The 20637-nt window shown below is 39.2% G+C and overlaps 1 protein-coding gene across 1 annotated transcript in view; it reads left to right on the plus strand.

Annotated features, from left to right (window-relative positions):
- The window catches only part of ZZEF1 (zinc finger ZZ-type and EF-hand domain containing 1), a 59029-nt gene extending 41231 nt beyond the window's left edge, over positions 1-17798 (plus strand). The window contains exons 43-55 of the mRNA XM_059829075.1: positions 1044-1240; positions 1836-1955; positions 3207-3395; positions 3748-3848; positions 4378-4513; positions 5598-5957; positions 7823-7966; positions 8833-9001; positions 10901-10999; positions 11767-11932; positions 13470-13620; positions 14155-14226; positions 14706-17798. Of these exons, the coding sequence (XP_059685058.1) occupies positions 1044-1240; positions 1836-1955; positions 3207-3395; positions 3748-3848; positions 4378-4513; positions 5598-5957; positions 7823-7966; positions 8833-9001; positions 10901-10999; positions 11767-11932; positions 13470-13620; positions 14155-14226; positions 14706-14780 (1979 nt within the window). The 3' untranslated portion in view covers positions 14781-17798. The remainder of the gene's footprint in view (positions 1-1043; positions 1241-1835; positions 1956-3206; positions 3396-3747; positions 3849-4377; positions 4514-5597; positions 5958-7822; positions 7967-8832; positions 9002-10900; positions 11000-11766; positions 11933-13469; positions 13621-14154; positions 14227-14705) is intronic.
- Positions 17799-20637: the final 2839 nt, after the last annotated feature.

The following is a 20637-nucleotide window of genomic DNA, read 5'->3' on the forward strand; positions in this document are numbered from 1 at the left end:
CTGTGACATTTTGATTTTATCAAAGAATCACAGAGTATTTCCTTACAGTTTCTTGTGGCTACCCAAAAGCGTATTTTAACTAGACCACTTTGTGCAGGTCTGCAGAGTTTGAATTCCATTATTAGTAAGTCACCTGATTTTCTGCTTGTAGTTTAAACCAAATTGTGAAGCTTCTGCAGTAAAGATTATGAAGACTCATTTTCTTTTTAAAACTCTGATGCTTATTTTTATTCAGAAAAGGATTTAGGAAACCGTTGAGACAATTTTATTGAGAAATCTCAGAACTAGGCTTTTACATTGGCTATTATGGTGTCTAAAGGCTATTAAAAAAAACCCCAACAACAAAAACCACCAGAAAACAACAACGAAAACCCAGAGCTAGATGCTGCCTCCTGGGTCCCCTTCCTTGTACCAGAGAGAATTTTCTTCCTGTATTTCCCCATGTTTAAAAGTTAGTCAAGCTAAACGTTTAACATAAAATAAATCAGCTGGATTTCTAGCAGCGAGGCCTTTCAGCTTTGGCATACGTGACCTAACATTGTGAAGTTTAATAAAGCAAAAGTTGTCCTAAGATTTGACTGCTGAAGTTGTTTAAAAGACACTTGGAAAAATCAACAGACTAAACTGATTTTTAATATTGAAAAAAGATTTGAATATAAAAGCTTTTTTTTTAACTGTTGACATTGTAAACAGTAAGATCAGCAAGATTTATTTCATCATATCAATTGCAGGTCAGAATTTTCCCCATTGTAGTTGTAAAATACACCATGCACTGCTTTGTATGCCATACTGTTTATGTGCAAATATGTGCAGACTACCAGCTGTTGCCAGAAGTTACCTAGGGGTTTTTTAACTTGCACTGAAAAATGACGTATTTTCCTGACTATTCAATGAATCTGAGATAATTTTAGTATAAGACCATTATTAGAACATACTTCATGTATGGATCGTGTTCCTGTCTCAGCCTACTCGTATCTGCTGGTAAGAGATGATTTCATGACATTTTAAGATGAACCCAGCGAATTGTGTGTTTTCTCTCATAGTGAAAGACTATCAGTTGATTCAGAAGTGTGGACAGGAAGGCAGCGATTGCCAGACCCAGCTGAGACAGTACCTCCAGCACTTCGTTCTTATATCCACACATCTTCTGCAAACCAACATGGACAGTAGCTATGCTGAGGCAGTGGAAGCAACTTGGGTCTTGTCGCTTGCTCTAAAGGGGCTTTACAGAACCCTTAAGGTATCTTTTGCCTGACATGTAGAATATAATAGATAAATAAAAGTTCGTATTCTACCTTGCACTACAGGAACTTGGGTATTGACTAAGCGCATTGGGGAACTAACACAAGTTAATTCCTCTCACAGCTGGCTCCTTTTATCCCCTGTCTGGGGTGGGGCTGAAAACGTTGCTAGGCTTTAAATAGCATTCGTGAGTCTGAGTTGAAAGGTGGATCGCTTTTCCTCTGATGGGGCTGACCATTCATGAAAGCTAAAGAAGAAATTTATAGGGATAACACTTTATGGAGTGAAGCTCACTTGCCCCTTTTCTTACTCCTGAAGTATTTGAGGAGGGGATCTGTATTTTTTTTTTTTTTGGACTGTCAGAGCAAAACAGATATCCAGTTACTACACTGTGTGTGTCATAGATGATACTCTTAAGGTATCTGAAGTGGGGATTTGTATTTTGGGGGTTTTTAGGGAAATGAAGGAAAACGATTCCCAGTGTAGTTCATCTGGGCACGAAATCTCTCTGAGGCCGTGTGATAAGGCCTTGCAAGCATTCTGATGCATTGTTCCCTTTTTACATGTTTATTTGTGTGTGTCTGTGCGTGTAGATTCATGGCTTTAAGGAGATCCAAGCTGCCTTTCTTCAGTCTGGTTTACTCAAGCTTCTAGTGAAGAAATGTAGCAAAGGAACTGGCTTCAGTAAGACCTGGCTTCTCAGAGACTTGGAGGTAAGAAAAGTTACGTTTTGTAAAAAGTCAGGCTTCACACAGCGGCATGAAAGGTTATGGCACTGCACTTCCCTTTTGCGAAGAAAGTCTCAAGAGTATTTCTAATTAGTCTATATGAAAGAGTTCACTTAATTATATCCCTGAATCTGCCTTCCTCTGTCCATCGTAATTGTGTAGATAGTAGTCTAACTTCTTTAAAGCAGGAGCTGATTTTAATTAATCGGATTGTATTGGAAAGAAATTTGCAAGATGAGGCATTAATCACCTACTCAGTTTCTTTTATGAATTTTATTTAGACTGTTCTTGAAATTCCATTCTTCAATTTAAAAAATAATAATTAATCTCAAAGGAAAACATGACTTGCATTACTCTCTGACATGTACAAGGTATTACTGCAGTGCGATATGGGGAGTTCAATATGCATGTGGGCACATTCTTTCTGAATGTTTGTTAATTGCTGGAGGATAAGTGTGGTTCAACTGTTAGTTACGTTTTATCATAGGCAAGAGTTGTGTTAATTCGTACTTAGGATGGTAGCGATGAGAGAGAAAGAGTAAAGCCCTGGAATTCCTCTGAAGAGTTGCCCCACGTGGTTGGTTAGAAATACTGCAGAATCAGATCTCGACTGTGGGATCCTCCTGCCTCCGGACCTACAGCCGGAGAACCAGCCCTGACTTGGAGAGGTGTCCCACCTTTCTCCCTTTTGGGCAGCATCGTACCAAATGAGTGTTCTGCCCTCAGCACTAAAATGTCTCGCCATAGCTCTGCTCGCATTTTCTCAGAACTGAGGCTGACACAAATTGGAGGACCAAGGAAGCGTGTAACATTATTTTCTTCCTGTTGTGAGTGTTGTTGGCTGTGCTGAAGGCAAAGGTATGTTTTCATAGGAGAAGAGCGTGTAGGAGCATCGCTGGCTTTTTGGTGATAGTCACCACTGCTCTGTTCTTGTCTAAGAATCCTCAAACCTTTGATGGACTGAAATGGTTAAATAATTATTTTCTCCATTTTTTACAGTTTTGGCTAATCACTTAAGTTGTCTTTGTAGCAGCCTGGAAGGTGTAACTCATTTGCAAAGTGGGAAATGGTTTGGTTTTGTGTTTTTTTGGGGGTTTTTTTTAGGTGTTGCTTCTTTTTAGAATAGCATGTGTTAAGCACTGTCCAACTCTTATAATGTTCTTATAAAATGCTGATTGCAGATACACTAATAATATCTACAGCTGTCCCACCATATGCTACCTTTTTTCTGTGTAGATTTTGTCAATAATGCTGTATTCCTCAAAGAAAGAGATCAGTTCCCTGGCAGAACGTGAGGATACTGAACTGGAAGAAAGGGAACAAGATCAAGATGTGGAGCAACCCATTGTTGGTCCTGTTGATTTAGAGCAGAACAAACTTGATCCTCTGGAGGGTTTGGATGAAGCCACCAAAATATGCTTCTTGGTACTTAAACTTAATTTTACCTCCTTTGAAGTTACTGTGAACTTGCTAGCTGCATAAAATATTTGGTAGTTTATACGGCTGTTTTTCTTCTAAATTTACAGAATATGGGTCTATGATTTCAATGTATTGTTACCTAAAGGAAATAAACTAGAACTACAGAAATGAACACTACAAAATCATTATAATGCTTTTTTGCTAAATTACTTTTCATTTTTACTAGTCCAGATATCAAGTTCATTAATTCTCTACCTATATGATAAGTGGGAAAATAATACCTAGGTCGTCCTTAAAGAAACTCCTCTTTCTTTTTCCCCTGTAATGTTGTCCTTTTTTTTTGTGTCTCCTTGCTCAGATGACACATGATGCACTTAATGCACCTCTCCATATTCTTCGAGCCATGTATGAGTTGCAAATGAAAAGAACAGATTCGTTTTTCCTGGAAGTTCAAAAGAGGTATGTGAAAGACTGGGTCCAGCAGAAGAACAAAGCTGCTAGGTGTGGTGGTAACCTAAAGTCTAATAGGTGCTGAACAGAAATTGTTCCAAGGATACAATTTGGTTTTCATGTGTGAAAAAGTAAGGAAATAAACCCCTACTAAGTTGTATTGATGGAAACAAGTCACCATCTTCTGAAATACGTTGCATGTTCTTTTCAATGTGACTCCCATATGAAGATCTACTATGTCTCTAAATTTTCGTAACTGGGGAGGATTGGAGAACTTACACGTGGCTTCTGGTAATCAAAGTATGTTGTGGGCCACCATGTTCTTACAGAGATGAGCAATTTTATAACAACTAAAACCTTTGACTTGTTAGAACAGGGAGGCTAGTTAACATAGTATGATAAAAATAGGTAAGTTTAATGAATCTTTCTAAAAGAGAAGGTGGGATGATTTAATTTGCATTTAGTTGGACTAATTTAGTTTGCATTACTTTCAAAACACATTTGTGTGGGGTTTGTTTTTTTTTTTTTGCCTCTTAAGGTTTGATGGAGATGTAATTACAACAGATGAGAGGATCCGAACACTGGCTCAGAAATGGCAACCAAGCAAGCGTTTGAGGTTGGAGGAGCAGAGTTCAAAAGCGGTAGATACAGATATGATCATATTACCATGTTTGGTACGTACATCTCCACAAAAAGGAGCAGTTGTGAAATAAGTAATTTAAGCATTGAGTAACTTCAGTTTCGTTTTGTAACTTCAAACCTGAGATTTATATATTTTTTTTAACATCTGAATAATCTGTTGTTAATGTTTTATGCCAAAATGAATGAGCAGGTACAACAAGAAGCAAATATTTCTTCCTTGTAATTTCTTCCTTAAGGAAGTAAGAGATCTTGATCCTCAGGTCAGGAGAACAAATTGTGATTGCACGCTGTAATTTCCTCTCTTTATACCAGAGAGGTTGTATCTAATTACTGTAAGCTTATGCCGTGAGTGTTACTGGTTTAGCATATTATTGTTATCTTACAGTAATTTCAGCAGAACAAAGAAGCAATGAATTTGTCTTGTAAAGTAGACCCTACACTTGCAAGCTTGAGGTTTTGCATTCAATAGCATGGTTCCACAGCTTTTTGCTTTATTTCGGGTGCAGATTCCTGGCAGCGTGGTATCACCGCCACAGTTGCATAGCAAACAGGATTAAGGGCTTCCTGAAGTAGTTTCACGCACTTATAAGAAAAAAAAATTAGGCCTTACAACAGCTCACACAGAGGCTGTGAAATATCCACCCCTGGAAATTCTCCAAACGTAGCTGGACAAAGCCTTGAGGAACCTAATGTGGTTTTGAAGGTGGCTCAGCTTTAAGTCGGTTTTGGACCAAATGATCTCCAAAGGTCCCTCCCAACTTGCCTCATTCTGTGATTGTATTCTAAGGTCACAAATAGTGTGGCACTTCGTTGCTTTAGCTCTGTAGTTCAGCTTTAACATTTCAGGTTATAATGCTGTTTCTGCTCATATGTACAGTCATGAATGTGTCTGTGTATAGTGAAGTCTGTTGACATAAACAGTCTTTTTGAGGGATTCTGTCCCTGTAGGTATGTGAGAGATCACACTTTTGTGTTTTGATGCATCTGATTTTCAGTACATAAAAGACAAATCTGTTTGTAAATTCAGCTTGCAGTCTGATGGACTGGTCAGATATCCAAACATAAGGAAGTAAATTGTTGAGAGCCCATTTTCAAACTTGCATTCCTTTTTTGCAGTCAAAGCCTGCGCTCTGTGATAAAGCAACGGAAGAAACCAATCCGGTCGCCCAGAAACTGATAACCAACACAGAGAGTGATCTACAGCTTAGTTACGCCAAGCAACGTCGCACCAAGAGTTCAATACTCTTGCACAAGGAGCTGGACTCTAGAAGTAAAAAGGCTGTGAGGGACTACCTGTATCGTGTAAATGAGGCAACTGCTGTTCTTTACGCCAGGCACGTGCTGGCATCATTGTTAGCTGAGTGGCCAGATGATGTGGCAATAAATGAGGAAATCCTAGATCTTAGTGGCCCAGCCCATATGACATACATACTGGACATGCTTATGCAGCTAGAGGAAAAGCAGTTATGGGAAAAAGTAAGTGCATTTCACTTATGTATGTGAACAAGGCCTGTGCCGCTATACCACAAGACTGACTAACAAAAATACTTGCCGTTCCTTTTTTGAACTAAATTGAAACTCCAAAATTTAAATCAGTTCTGAAAAAGCAGTTGGAATCTGTCAGTGTTTTAATGTACTGATTTCATTAACAGAAAATGGAAAAACTAGCTCCTTGGAGACAACTTTTTCAGTTAAGAAAGAGCTATATGGGAAAATTAAATCTTGTAGAGAAATTGGTAAAACAGGCAGTCCATTTTGAAAGCTGCTTTTTGTAAGATCTCAATGTGTGTATTGCAATACCTGCTACTCCATTGATGAGCTGGCTGTTAGCGTGGTGGAAGTGATGTTGGAATTATAATAGAGTGTTGTAATGAAAATGTCAGCTCAATGCTTCACAGCAGTCAAAGCAAATCAAGTCCTGGGAAACTTCAAAGAAGGAATTAAAAATAAAACAGAAGGCATCAGTATGCCGCTGAACCAATAGTGTGCCCTCATCTGGACCACAGCATGTGGCCCAATTCCCTCATCTCATGTAAAAAAAGATGCAGTACAACTGGAAGGGATCTGGAGAAGAGTGGCAGGGATTATTAGAGCCATGGAATAACTTCAGTATGAGGAACCAACTAGTCGTCTTCATCCTGGATCTTTGCCCTGTGGGGGCATTGAGGGAGGAGGAGTAATGAAAAAGTCTGTTCCTCTTTCTCTGTAGTTTTAAAACAGTAAGCAGTGTACAAAAGTTAAACAGCAAGTATTATTCACTGGCCCTCCCAGTAAGAAAACAAAGGAGTGTCAGATTAAGGTAATAGATGGCAGGTCCAAAACAAACCAAAACTGGTTCTTGACACAGTATGTCACTGAAATTGTTGCCACAGGGTGTTTATATAGGTTCAGAAAATGATGGGATGAACTGATGTAAAAAAAACCTGTTAAGACATATTAAATACAAAGGAATAGCCTTTGCATTAGGCTATTCTGCAAGTGCCTGGAGGCAAAGAATGCATTCAGGGAACTATGCTACATAGTGCCTGTGTTTTTTAAACTCCTTTTCCCCAAGAATCCATTTCTGGCTGATTTGGAGATGAACCTTTTGGTCTGAGCTAATATTAGGTTTTAGAGGAGGAGTTAGAAAATTGCGGATGGAGAGATGTAATAGGTTGCTGTAATGACCTGGAAAGGGCCTCGAGTAGCAGGACTCCTTGTTAAGAGCTTTTGTGCACTTTTGAAAAATAAGAAAAAGTGGAGACAAAGGTTGTTCTGAGTTATCATTTAGTGTGTCCTGATAGATTAAACGGCATTTATTTGTATTTTTAAAGACACAGCTCTTGCATCTAGTGCTTTCAAAAACTGCAGCCACTTAACTGATACTTAATCGTTCCTTTTTATATATGGAATTGTACGTTTTGAAGGCTAAAACATATGACACGTTCTGTTCAAATCAAAACCTGTAGGTATAGAAAGTAAAGGTGTCTGTTTAGGATGTTAACAAAGTTGTTTTAAAATGATCTTCCTTGTTTACAGCTTTCGTTTACTGTTAATTACTTCATGGATTAGCCTTGATGCTAGCGTTTGTGAAAAGAGATGTAGCTAAAAGCTCTCACGTTTTTATCGGATAAAGACTGAAAGATCTGGAACAGAGAAGAGAGTAAAATCTACTGCACTTACGGAGATGACACTTGTCGACATCATTTGTGTATTTGTCTTGTTTCTTGCTAGTAGTTCGATTCTCTCTTCCAAAATGTTGTGTGGCTTGAAATGACTCTTGTCTCAGTCGTCAGCGTGTAAGTTTGTAAATATTGTTTTGATAGCAAACTGTATTTACATGAGGTGTTGCTTCTCCCCAGATTCTACAGAAAGTGCTGCATGGGTGCAGTGAGAGCATGCTAGGAACAATGGCACTGACAGCTTGCCAGTTCATGGAGGAGCCCGGAATGGCAGTCCAGATGCGTGAATCTAAACATCCTTATAACAACAATACTAATTTTGAGGTAAGTTAATGTGTTGCGGTGCAGTGGACTTGCATGGCTTGAACACTGGTTGAAAAATATTAATGCTCCATGTGTATACCCGTGGGACTTCTGTGCCTGGAGCACCTGTGAAATAGCCTGTTTCAGCCTTTTGAAGATGCTGACACCAGATGGCTGGGGCCTTGCCCTGTAAGAAATATGTTCGATAAGGCACTTTAGTGTAGTCCTAATTCAATCGTGGGAAAAGTGCATAACTTAAATGGTTTTACTATGCATGTGTTTGAAGCAGATTATATTCTTAAATGGTTTCAGGGCCTTAATGAGCAAATACTTCTATCCTTTCATCCCAAAGTCTGTTTCAGTTGGCCTGTTACTTCCTTCTGCTGTTAGACAAAAGCTAGGAGTGGAGTCTTTTTTCTTGTATTTCTCATTTTAGACTATCTTCTCCTGACACAAAGAGTTTCCAATTTTCTTTTCTTGATATTGTTTGAAAGCATTTTTCTAACATAGTTTGGGAAGTAATTATTGCCTCTGGGCAGTCTTGGGATGCTTTTTCCTGTGGCTCTGACTCTTGCCATTTTTCATTTTTAAAATGCATATAAACCTTTAAGTTCTGGCAATGAGATCAACGTCAGCAACTGTTACCACTTTTCAAAAACCAAAGCATTGCTAGCAATTAATTTTTATGCTCTTAACAGCTAGTGCAAACAATAGGCCATCCTCTACTGTTGTTAAACTAGTTCCCGATAAAAATAACACAGAATTTTTTTTTTCCCATGGAGATGCTGTAATATTTGTTATATCTCCCTTGTTTGTATGGTGAAAGTTAAGTACCTTCTTGGTAGTATGGTATTACAGTATACAAAGATCATGTGTTTATTTATCAGGATAAAGTTCACATTCCCGGTGCTATCTACCTCTCAATCAAATTTGACTCTCAGTGTAATACAGAAGAAGGCTGTGATGAGTTGCTCATGTCCAGCAGCAGTGATTTCCAGCAGGATCGGCACAGCTTCAGTGGGTCTCCGCAGAAATGGAATGATTTTGAGCTTCCAGGTGAATATGCAGTGGTTTAGAGTGCAAATGTGTAGGGTATTGCTGGTATCCAGGACTCGTGAAAGAAACTGCTGAAAGATGACAGTTAAATGCAGATGTTCCTGAGACGTGTGGTGGGAAAAAAAAAAAATCCTTTTCTTGTCCCAATCTGTTTGCTCTGACGTGCTGCTCTTGCATTTGTTTCTTAAAAGTAGGCTTATTTGTTGTTCTGCTGCTTGACCTTTTTTGTTCCACGCCTCAGTCAAAGCATTCACTTAGCTACTGGAAACAAATTTTGATGTTGATTCTGTTCCAACACAGCCCTTGTTCAGCACGATATTCACTTGCATTGTTTCTGCCTTGTCTTACTTTCCACAGGAAGCACTTTTTTTAAAAAAAAAAAAAGAAACAGATAGGCTTATCTCCTGTCTCTGTGCTATACTAGCGCTCAGAGCAAATAGCGTGTGCCAGTGCCTTGTCTCCCGTTGTTGCCACAGAGCATAGCTGGAAAAACAAATCAGTCATTTGACTGACAACTTCAGTCTGAATTCTTTAATCACGTTTTGGATAACGCAGTAGCAAATGCCGGTGAGCTGAAGGACTGCGTGGTCCCATGCTTCTTATGTGAAGTTGTTTTAACCCACTGAGCGCTGTGGCACTACAGGAAGCTTTTCATTTAGGTTAGTCAGTAGCTGTAAATAGATTCAGGAACTTTGTTAGCAAAGCAGTTTGGGTTACAAGGTGCTAGTTAGAAATCAATGCATGCTCGGTAGAAATTTTGGGTTTTTATGAACTTCTTTCTGTCCTCCTTTTCCTCCCAAATGGTTGCAGAGGTTTGCCAAGAAACTGGAGGTCGAGGCCCATTGTTTTGGAGCAGCCTTGGCTGTGAAACTTGAGTTTCACCTTGCGGAACTTCTTAATTTCCAGCCAAGGCTGTCTGGATTAAGGCTCTTGATTTTACTTGGCAGGCTTTAGCCGAAACCAGGCATTTGAAGGCTTCTGGGCTTTTCATTTGATGGCAGGGCTTCCTCAAGAGTCCTAGGAGCAGGAGAGAGCAATGGCTCCATTTCATGATGAAAAGGCGAACAGGTTTTTAGATTTTATTATTTTTTTAAACCCTAACAAATGTTTTCAAAATTTTTCTTCTTCATGAAACTTTGAAAATTCTGCTTCCCAATTAAAATGAGCATGCTTGTCCCAGGGTGATGGGATTTTTCATGGAACAAAAGGAAATTCTAAGTTTTAACCAGATCTAATATTACATAGCACAATAGGTAAGGATACGTTTTGTTTAGCATTACAGCTAACTACCAGTGTTTATCTCCATGAATCTGTAAATGCTACAATGACAAGAACTTCTTGAATGTTCCACTGCCTGATTGTAAAATGGTCAAACATTTTGATAGTTCTTCCACTTTTAAGTGGTTAAGTTTAACAATTTTGTTCCCTAGAGTGAAAGTGCGCCATTTAATTTCCTGACATGTAAAAGCAGTGCAACTTTACGTTCACATTTTTTTTAACCTTTTGTTTAACAAACTGTGAACTTGGCTGTCTATGTAGAGGTTCTTTTCTCATAAATCATAACTTATCCATAACACAATTGGAAAAGTGAGGTTTAATTGCGTACCATATAGAGCTTCTTTAACTCCCTCTTCTTCTATGTAGTTGACAAATACTTAAGAGACGTTATCCTTGTAAGTATCTTTTATACAGTGGAAACCATTCTGCGTTTTGATTCAGCCTCCTGTTTATCATACTGTCCTGTGCATTTCATAATTACCAAAAAGTAAAAGATCACTACTCTTGAGTGACAATATCTAGGATTAATTTATGACAGACTCTTCATTTGAATTGTATTTGTGATAGCAAAACTAACTCAGAAGGTAGTAATGTGGATTTTCGTCCTTCCCTTGTATGCAGGAGACACGCTCTATTACCGATTTACTTCTGACATGAGTAACACTGAGTGGGGCTATAAGTTTACAGTGACAGCAGGTCATCTTGGAAGGTTTCAGACAGGTAAGCACTGCTCGGAATGTATTGGAAAGGACTTTTTGGAGTTATTTTGCTGACCTTTGACAGACGTGTGATTATCCCTTTTTTTGACTTAGAATTTGCTTTCTCCCATGTTTTGGAAATAACGTGATTAGTTTTGTTCAAGTTGCAACTTGACTGATGTCTCTTACTTGCTGTGACTTTACGCTAGAAATGCTAAATCTTCGCAGAGACTTGGAGATTGCAAATAACATTACTATAATTGTTTTCAAAGTCTCATTATATGACAGTAATTACACACAGGATTTAGTAAACACTCCAAGGTGCCGCAATTGGAAGCAGAAATAATTGTAATTGTGTTTTTAAAAAGCAGTTTTCCATTAAAATAGGCTGGTTCTGGATCTGATTTCTAGATGTGGCATGAAAGGTTTTGTTAGTTTATTTTAGCGTTTAAATATTTTTAATGAAATTGAGACTGGTGGATGGTTTGCAATCAGCAAAATTCTACTGCATATCACATAATAGTGAGGACCTTTCCCTTATTTGGGCAAAACTTTACTTTCACATAGGTTTCTTTCTAATTTTTATCTACGTTTTGCCCCAGAAGAGACTTGCAATGTCAGGAGGTAGGCTAGAATTATCTCATATTTTTTGTTTGGGATTTTCCTTTGATATTTCTTGCTTGCCAGAGCAGTACTTGGTATATGGAGAAGAGAAAACTGAATATATGAACAGAATGGGTCCCTACAAAAGTAACAGCTGTTTGATTTTTATTTTTTTTTTCCCCCCAGGGTTTGAAATTCTAAAGCAGATGCTCTCTGAGGAAAGGGTAGTTCCTCACCTCCCTCTGGCCAAAATCTGGGAATGGCAGGTTGGGGTAGCGTGCCGTCAGACTGGTCACCAGCGTTTGAAGGCTATCCACTTGCTCTTGAAGATAGTGCAGTGCAGCGCTCAAAGGTAAGTGCACTGTTCTACGCTGTACGCTAAAAGGCAAAGGGCAGGAGAAGAAAAAGTGGCAAAGCTGGTATTATTTTGAAGCCAGAAAACCATGATTTGAAGTAGGTATTAATTTGCCTTGCGGATACAATTCACAGTGCCTTGACAGCAGGAACTTACTATAAGGGTTTTTTTTGAAAACATTTTCTCTTCTTTCTTAGTTTTTAAAAAAGGTCCAATGAATTCAAATGTTGTTGTAAAGAAAAAAAAATCACCCTGAAACAGGACAAAAAAATATATTTCAATTAATTTTCTAGAAATTTATTCTCTGTGTATTAGTTGTACTTCAGAATTAAGGTGAGGATAGAATAATAAACTGGTGAAATGACGATCTGATTCTCTGTAAAGTAAATAACTTTCAAATTACTGTTTTTTGTCGAACCACTAAGCCTGTAATTGAGTTCTAGAAGGGATAGGTGTGCTAATGCTTAAGTATGTATGGCATGGGTATTATGAAAATACGCAATCAAAAACATGTTGAGCTTTTATCATGTTTTGCAAATGTGTATAGTCACATTAACTCAATAGAAATGCTGGAAACAAAGACAACAATGCTGGAATACCGACACTTACCTCGGTTATGTCCTTTCAGCTCAGAACAAGAAAAATCATGAAGATAACAGCATCCTACTAGCTTACTTTGAGAAAGAGAAATCAAAAAGTATATTCACATATAGTAATAAAAATGGACAATTACATAGAAGCATTGCTTGACTCTCTGTAAATTTTAGATACACTGATCTGCATCCAAGTCTGAAAAACTGATTTTGGTATTACTTGTAATGACGGATTTATTATTTTTGCAAGTTCCTTTAGTTTTTTTCATCAGAAAATGTCTGCTTTGTCATGTGGCCAACAAATTTAATTGCTAAAAGATTAAGTCTCTGTTGTGCTTATAATATTAAATATTTTTCTTGTGTTAATCTGAGGATAAATTCTGAAATTGAGTTTCTCCCCTTTCCCCCCCACTGAATGATATTTGTTATCCTGTCTGTATGATAAGTGACATTTGGGTTAGCTAGCTTTAACTCAGGAGTAGGAAGGAGGCAGAGTTGGAATTGTTTGTAAAGTTATATATCAATTTTTGTCTGTCTGCCCTATACAAGGGCATCACCTGCTCAGTGCTGTAGTTTGGTATGGTATAATTTCAAGCAGTGGAACTAGAGCATCTAGCAAAGTGATGTATATAGTTATTTTAAAGTCCTCGTTTCAGGAGGCCTCTCAGTTTTAGAAAAGCCGTTTAGACATATTCATGGATATGAGGTTTTCTCCACTTCACTAATTCAGAATGAAATTCATTGTGCTGAAACACCTGACTGAATTTAGATTTTTAAAATACTCCTTGTGTTTCTTCCTTCATTTATACATCTAACTGTCAAAACTGTATGGTTTTGCTCTTAAATTTGTTTGGGGTTTTTTTCTTCCTCCCAGAAACAGGTGTGAGATCATGGTTACTCACTATTTCATCACTATTTCATTTAAATTACTTTTTTTTCAGGGACTGTGACCTCACCTTGTTGAAGCCACTTTGGCAGCTTTTCACCCATATGGAAAACAACTTGTGTCATGACATGGCCAAGCCCGGTATTCTCCTTCCTCTTCATCGTGCACTTGCAGAACTCTTCTTTGTTACAGAAAACAGAGTTACTGTAAGCAGTTCCTGTATTTGTATCCCTTCTCTCCCCAGTACTGGGAACGACACATACTTCAGTGTTAAACTAAATGCAGTTTTTCTTTATCTTGGCAAAGTTCATCAGTGCTTTAGAAACATTATATGCTTCAGAAACGTTAACAACTTTCTTTTGTGGAGTCTGGTAGCAAATTCTAATAGAGGGGCATACTGTTGCCTTATCCATCACAGGACCTTAAGTAATAGTCGTGACTCTTCCTTGTGTGATGAAGGCAGTAGACCCTAAAGCCATTCTGAGAGGAATGCTGATTTAATAATTAATTTAAAGGTATTTGAATGTGGTTCTCCTTGAGTTGATTTTAAACATTACATATGAACAGTCTGTAATGAACTGATTTCTGTGGTCACAAACTGTGTCCAGGAGAGTCTTGTGTAGTTCTGGTACCGTTGGTTCTTGGGGACTGCTATAATGATCAGCATGTTAACATTAATTAGTAGGATGATATCTTTGGTAGAAACGTTGGTGTTCATACTGAATGCTTTCTGGCTGCAGGAGCTTGGATCTCTCCAGGAGTATTTGCTTGCCTTAAATACTGAAGATCATCTTCATCGCTGCACAGCACAGGTAATAAGATTGCACAGCCAGAGAGATGTGTGGTTTTGTGATATTTTTCTGGCAGACAGAGATAATGAATGATTTCTGATTGCCCAGTGGAGTTTTATAAAATAGATATGAATGTACTTGGACTTTACAAATCCGTGACAGTCCTCTGAAATTTGTGAACACACAAATGCTGTTCTCCTTTAATAGTCAGATGATGTGCCACAAACTGGCTGTTGGCTGTAATCAGGTATATCTGTTTTACCAAATTGACCTCTCAACTGCTAAAACATGGAGATGGGGAAGGGGGCTGGTCTTTCAGCAACTGGAAATGCAGTTGCCTTGCTGAAACTGCCTGGATGCATGACAATTACTGCACTACCAGGAGATGACCGGGTAGAAACAGGATGGTTATTGATTTATTCCTGTTTAATTTCATACAAGGATTTCTTTGGATTGAGGAGAATCTTTGATGTGACTTTGTTTTTCCTTCCCTCTTCTAGGCCCTGAAAAACATTGCTGCTATCAGCCTTGCCATTAACTATCCGAACAAATCAACAAGTTTCTGGAATGTTTAATACTGGCTCAGGCCGGAGTGCATGGGATAGAGTAGTTTGTCCATAGGAACCTTGGAACAAACATCTTAACTCCGTTCAGGAAAAGTTCCTTCAGCTTCAGTGTATGAGCACTCTGCAGCCTTCCTTCCTTCCACCTTGATGTAGAATTTGTAAAAGTAAAAGCGCACTTCAATGAAAAAGCACATCTTGAAGTAACTCACGCGTCGCCTACAGTTATGTATGCACATATTGTAGCATGTTAGAGTAAACAGAACAATTTTTTTTTTTTTTTTATTCGGAGGAAATGAAAGTAGGTAGCTGAAGTATGCGAATGGAAGGTCCCCGCGTTGGTGTCATCTGCTCCCAAGGAAACTTGATTAACGGAACGTGACAGCTTTGAAAATATTGCCGAACTCAGAGTGATGCCGTCAGCAGCATCTATTATATATCATTGAAGTGAAATAGGCAAACCAGAACCTGGTCGGCTGATGCAGAAATGGTCCACGCTTGAATCCTGTCATGTTTGCTTTTGCTTTGAAGGCTACTACCCAAGGAAAAGAACTTTAATTCTTACTAAACTACAGGTTGTAAAACAAATTCTGGGTGATTTGCATAGCAGTTAAAGGATTCCACTTTCAGAGCATCCTCGTGCAAGAGGTTAATGTTGCTCCTGTTCTTTGATTCGATCAGCTGGATCATCTATTCTTACCTTAATTTATTGCCAATGTGTTATTCTAAATAATACATTATTCTAGTGCAGAGAGCAAAGGCTGGCCTCCATTCACAAAGCAGTGGTAATACGAAGAACTGAGGAACTTACATGTTTCTCGAAGATCACATCTTTACAGGAAATTATTCGTGAGGCTTTTTTCTTTTAATTATTTCGATACTCGTGGCTTAGGAGGTCCTTCTCGGCAATGTTAGGAACCCAGACTCCCAGCACTCAGGGTGGGGGTTAATGATCAATCCAGTCTTATCTTATAGAGCAATAACTGCATTACTCTTAGTGAACATGGAATGAATTGCAGACCTTCTATGCTGAAATAAATTGGCTTTCTTCGTGCTAAACTACGCTGGTTATTCCCTTTCCAAAGAGTTAAAAAGAACACAGAAGGATTTGGGGGTGTGTTTTGCATACTGTTATACAGTATGTAGAGCTGGTATTGTCAAGTATGAATTCAGAGAACTTTTTATGCTAATTATTTTCTTCTTCCCATCCTCACCTCAACTTTAGAATATGAAAAAAAAGGCAACCAAAAGCTTCAGTAGTAACTAAATACAAGTTGTGTAAAGGCAGTGGCTCTGTCAGAAGGGAATATGCTTGTTGACCTTGCTTGTACAAAAGGTGAGTGGTGCCTAAATAGCAACGTGCAGCGTGCACAGGAGCACCGCTTCAGGGGATGACCTCTGAACTGATGGTCTTATCAGCTGGGTCTGGAATTTTAAGGGTGGTCCGATCTCCCTCTGAGAGGGAATTGTGCAGTCATACATCCCCTTTTTTCGGATGGCCCCTAGTGCTGTAGTTAAAGATGTTTTGACTTCTTTCTGTTCAGCCAGGTGAGTGCAGAGTGAATGCTTCTTCAGGGGATGAGGTTGAATCAGAACGTGATTATTGTGCCTGAAAGACTTGAAACTGAAGACCAAGAAGCACTATGCTGAAGCCATTGCCTTCAGGAATGGAGTGGCCCTCTTAGCAAATGAGACTGCCAGAATTCAGGAAAAATGTAGTATTTATCAAAGACTGAAAGGGGGCAGAGAGATACTGCTCTGAAACACCTCCTCAAGTATACTGTAGTTGAAGTTTACAGCCCTCCTTCCTTCCAGAATGAGATCGCGATGGGAAGGGAATTGTCAAAGTTGTGGCGTATCTTTAAGACACGGATCATTTCGTTCCCACGTCCGAGTAACGTATTTGAGTTTGCAATCTTGCTGCAGGGGTGTCTGAGACATCCCTGAGAAACCGTTTCACACTTTCTAATAGCATGAACAGATTCTGGGAACGGGGAGTTGCTCCACCAAAATGAGACGTTCTTAAGTCTACTTTAGGGAGTTGTATTGTTGGGACAGGTGAGCGTTTTGGAATTGCTGCTCTTGAGCAGTAGGACTTTCAACTCACTGCCTCAGTGTGAATCCATGGCAAAGCAGTCAAGGATATGCAATGGGTGATTTGCTAAGGCATGTAGCATGCTGCTGAGATCTGCCTGTTTTAGTCAAAGAAGGCTTTTTTCTTTTTTCACATCAGGGATGAAGACTGTAAATAAACCATTCATAGAACCTGTCATGGCTCTGCCATATTCACGTTTTTTTCCATTGGACTGTCTTTTTGCTTTCTGTATGAAGATGAGGCTGCAAGGATGACACAGGAGTGGCCAGTGTTCCTTACTAGGCGTACCACTTAACTTACTCTACCAGCAGTAACTGGCCTTGTGAGTCAATCATCCTGCCCTGAAGCGATTGTCTAGGAACAGTGTCCACTAAATATAATTTCTACCCACTAGATGGAACTGAAAGACTGTGACCTGAGTTGACACTGAGTCTGTTGCTGCCTTACAACTCAATCATTCATTATGGATTTTTTTAGAAGACAAGAAACACTGATTTTTTTTTTTTTCTTCTGATAGTTTTAAAGAAAGAGGAAGAGAATACCAATAATGAATATTCATGATCAATCACATTTTGAAAATCCTGCAGCAGTTCCAAGTGGATGCGGATGATACTATTGAATAGTATAAAACTGTCTGGAAAACAGGTATGCTGAAAAAAAATGTGCCTAATATAAAAAAAAAAACCCACAAAAAACAAAAAAAGTTGTCCTGCCTGAGTCACCTATGATGTGTTTAAAACAAACCATATTGTTCCTAATGATGCATTTGACTTGCTTTCATTAAACACTTAAAAAAGAGAGTTTTATAATTTCTTTTCTTACGGGTTTACTACTTTGCAATTTTTATCAGTTGTTTAAAATATATCAGACCTTTAGATTTATTCCAGTTCAGTTCAACATGTAAAAAGAAAGATACAGATGTGGGTAAAATATGCAAATGAAGAGAAATATATTGTAAAAATTCTATAAAAGCAAAAAAGTACAACACAGTGTCTGTGTTTTGTTTGCTTTTCTCCTCTCCTCACTGAATGTTAAATGCTTGGATTTGCAGTGAGATCCAGGGTTTTTCTTACGAACCTTCATTTTCAGTGCCTGGAAGGAAACCTGCTTTTCCTCATGTGGTTAGTATATATCTGATACTGTATCGAACTATGCGGGATACATACTTCTGGAGTCGTCTCTTAAATTCCAGCCCTGCTGTTTACATTCCAGTGGCCTTATCCTAAAAATGAAGTTTTCCCATGGATATCCATTGGTTTTGGTGCCTGTGTGTGTTTACTTGCAGACCTGAAACACACATCTGGGGCCCCAGATGTCTTGTGTAAAGCTGAGATTTGTCTTAGTATCTCTTGATTCTAATTAGTGGTGTTTCTCAGTGAAGGTGCTTGTACCTACCTAGTCCAATGGGCTTCGTTTAAAAGCTTATTAACCTTGGGTTTGGCTCGAGGAAAGGGTTGTTCAGGGAGATGTCAGTGAGGAAGTCGACATCATTCTGTGTTACCTAAAGCTGTAAGTTGTTCCCACTGGTTCCATGTGCTCAGAGAATGGTCTTATTAGGTAATTTTATTAAATACAAATAAATAGTATGATTGTGAAGCTGTGGGAGAGTAGGGACCACGCCCCAAGACAACCAGGTTTGACTGTTTCAGCTGGTGTAAACAGGGTGATAAATCTAACAAATTCAGTTTAATTCAGTAACAGAGGTCACAACCGTAACATTTGGGAACCACTGCTTTTCAGATCAAGTTAATTAAGACTGTTTTTCTTCCAAGAGATCAAAATGAGGCTGCAAGCTAACTTGTAAGTGGGTGACTTTTTTCAACCTGCTTTTAGGAGAAAGCTACACTGTGTTTAAAGCAGAACCAGATGCCCTGAGTTTTCACAGCCTAGCTCAGATGTTACGTTTCCAGTGGGTCTTGTATCTTTGCAAACGTTAGGGCAAGACCTGCCCTTATATACCATTTTAGATCTGGAGTGACCATCCACACATCCATGAAGGTGCCCTGCCCACTGGAGCAGAGCAAGGCCCACTAATCTGATTCAGTACTCTCCCTTTCTAAGGATGAATGTGGTTTCTTGCAACCAGAAGTGAGTGGTGTTGGGTATCTGCTGGGGAAGCCACCAGTACAAGCATCATACCTTGTTATCAGGGGACAAACAACAACCACAACCATGGGAGCCTGTAAAAAGCATGACCTGGTCTTTAGGTGAAGCTACTAGATTGTTGGAAAACAAATTAATATATGTAAAGAGGATGCTTATCAACACTCAGCCAGTTAGTCTGTAGGAGGTCAGGCTGGGTAATAACTGGAACAAAGAATGTGCGTTGGTAAAATGGCCTGGAAAAACAGGAACTGTGCTGGGCTTTGTAGGGGGAAACAGAAATCTGGCCCACCTCTGAATTTAAAGTCAAGAAGTCAATTCCGATTCAAGTGAATAAGAGAAATCCACTGTGAATAGGGAAGGAATTAAGTAAGAGGTGAAGGAAGTAAGATTAAAGCTCATTCTTTCCATGATGGTCGGGTCTCATTTAATCAGGTCTATTCTGCAGTAATCTTTCTTGATTTTTACCTAAGAAAGCACAAATAACAAGAAGCTGGTACCCAGCTCAAGGCCAGGCTGCAAGGTTGTGGTGGGACTCATAAACGGGTATGCAGTCTAAGGAGGAATAAACACTTCAACCCAAAAACCTTATTTCCTCCAGTTGGAAACATCAACAAGCATTCCTGATAAACAGATGGAAATCTCAGACACTCTTGTAGTGGGTCCTTAGCATTTAGAGATTCGTTCTTTTTATATTCAAAGGCTAAGAATGTTTGCATTTAGGGAACATGGGAAAAGAAGTGGAGGAAGGATAACTGGACTGTCTTGGAGACAGGGTCTTTCTGGCTAAGTGTTAGGCAGTTTGCTGGGGAATTTCTCCTACTAATGCTTTTCTGACGACGTCAATGATTTTTTTTTTTAAGCTGGTTTCTTGCTTCCGTTCCCCACTTTACTGTCTGACTCCATAAATCTTGCTGCATTTTTTTAACATTTGCAGTGCAAATAAGAAATATTTAAGCTTGCATAGAAAAAGACAATTTTATGAAAACTAAAGAAATATAAAATTAAAGCGCCTGCAAATATTTGTCAGCAGTACCTTCTCTCGCAGGCTTATTTCCAAAACACGTTGTTAGCCTCTCCTAGCGCCCGTATCATCAAACATGCTGCCTCACGGCCGGTTTGATACCTGCATGTGCACATGAGCGAGTACTAGATGAGATGCTCCATTCCACAGGCACAGTGTGGACCTCATCCGGCAGTGAATGCCCTCTCCTCTCTCCACAAGCACGCTTGGGGAGTGTTCCCCATCCCCGCCTGCAAAAGGCTGGGGCTTGGCTAATTGTGGTGAGCTTAATCGTATTCTCTCCTCTGACGGCTCTGGGCAGTGACTATAGTAATACATTTTCAGTTGTCTCTTGCTTTTGTGACCTGCTTTAGTGCATTGCATCTCTGTGCTTTGCTGCAAGTTCCCTGCAAAGCCACGTTTTGTGGCTCCTTTGCTTGGCAGAGACGAGACGTGTGACATTTCCTTAGGGATACAGAGGGAACTGGCACTCGGGCTTTCTGGTGGTCTCTGCTCTTTGCAGCTCTCAGATGGTGTTTGCTGTCTTCCAGGAGGTATCGGTAAGGTTGGTGCTAAACATCGCACCTTCTTACCACTTCATGCCTAATATCTGACGCGCAAAATTCTTTTTAGCTCTTTGTAATGAGTCATTCCCCTTATCTTTACCG

Source organism: Gavia stellata, chromosome 25, assembly GCF_030936135.1.
Source record: "Gavia stellata isolate bGavSte3 chromosome 25, bGavSte3.hap2, whole genome shotgun sequence".
Lineage (NCBI taxonomy): Eukaryota > Metazoa > Chordata > Aves > Gaviiformes > Gaviidae > Gavia > Gavia stellata.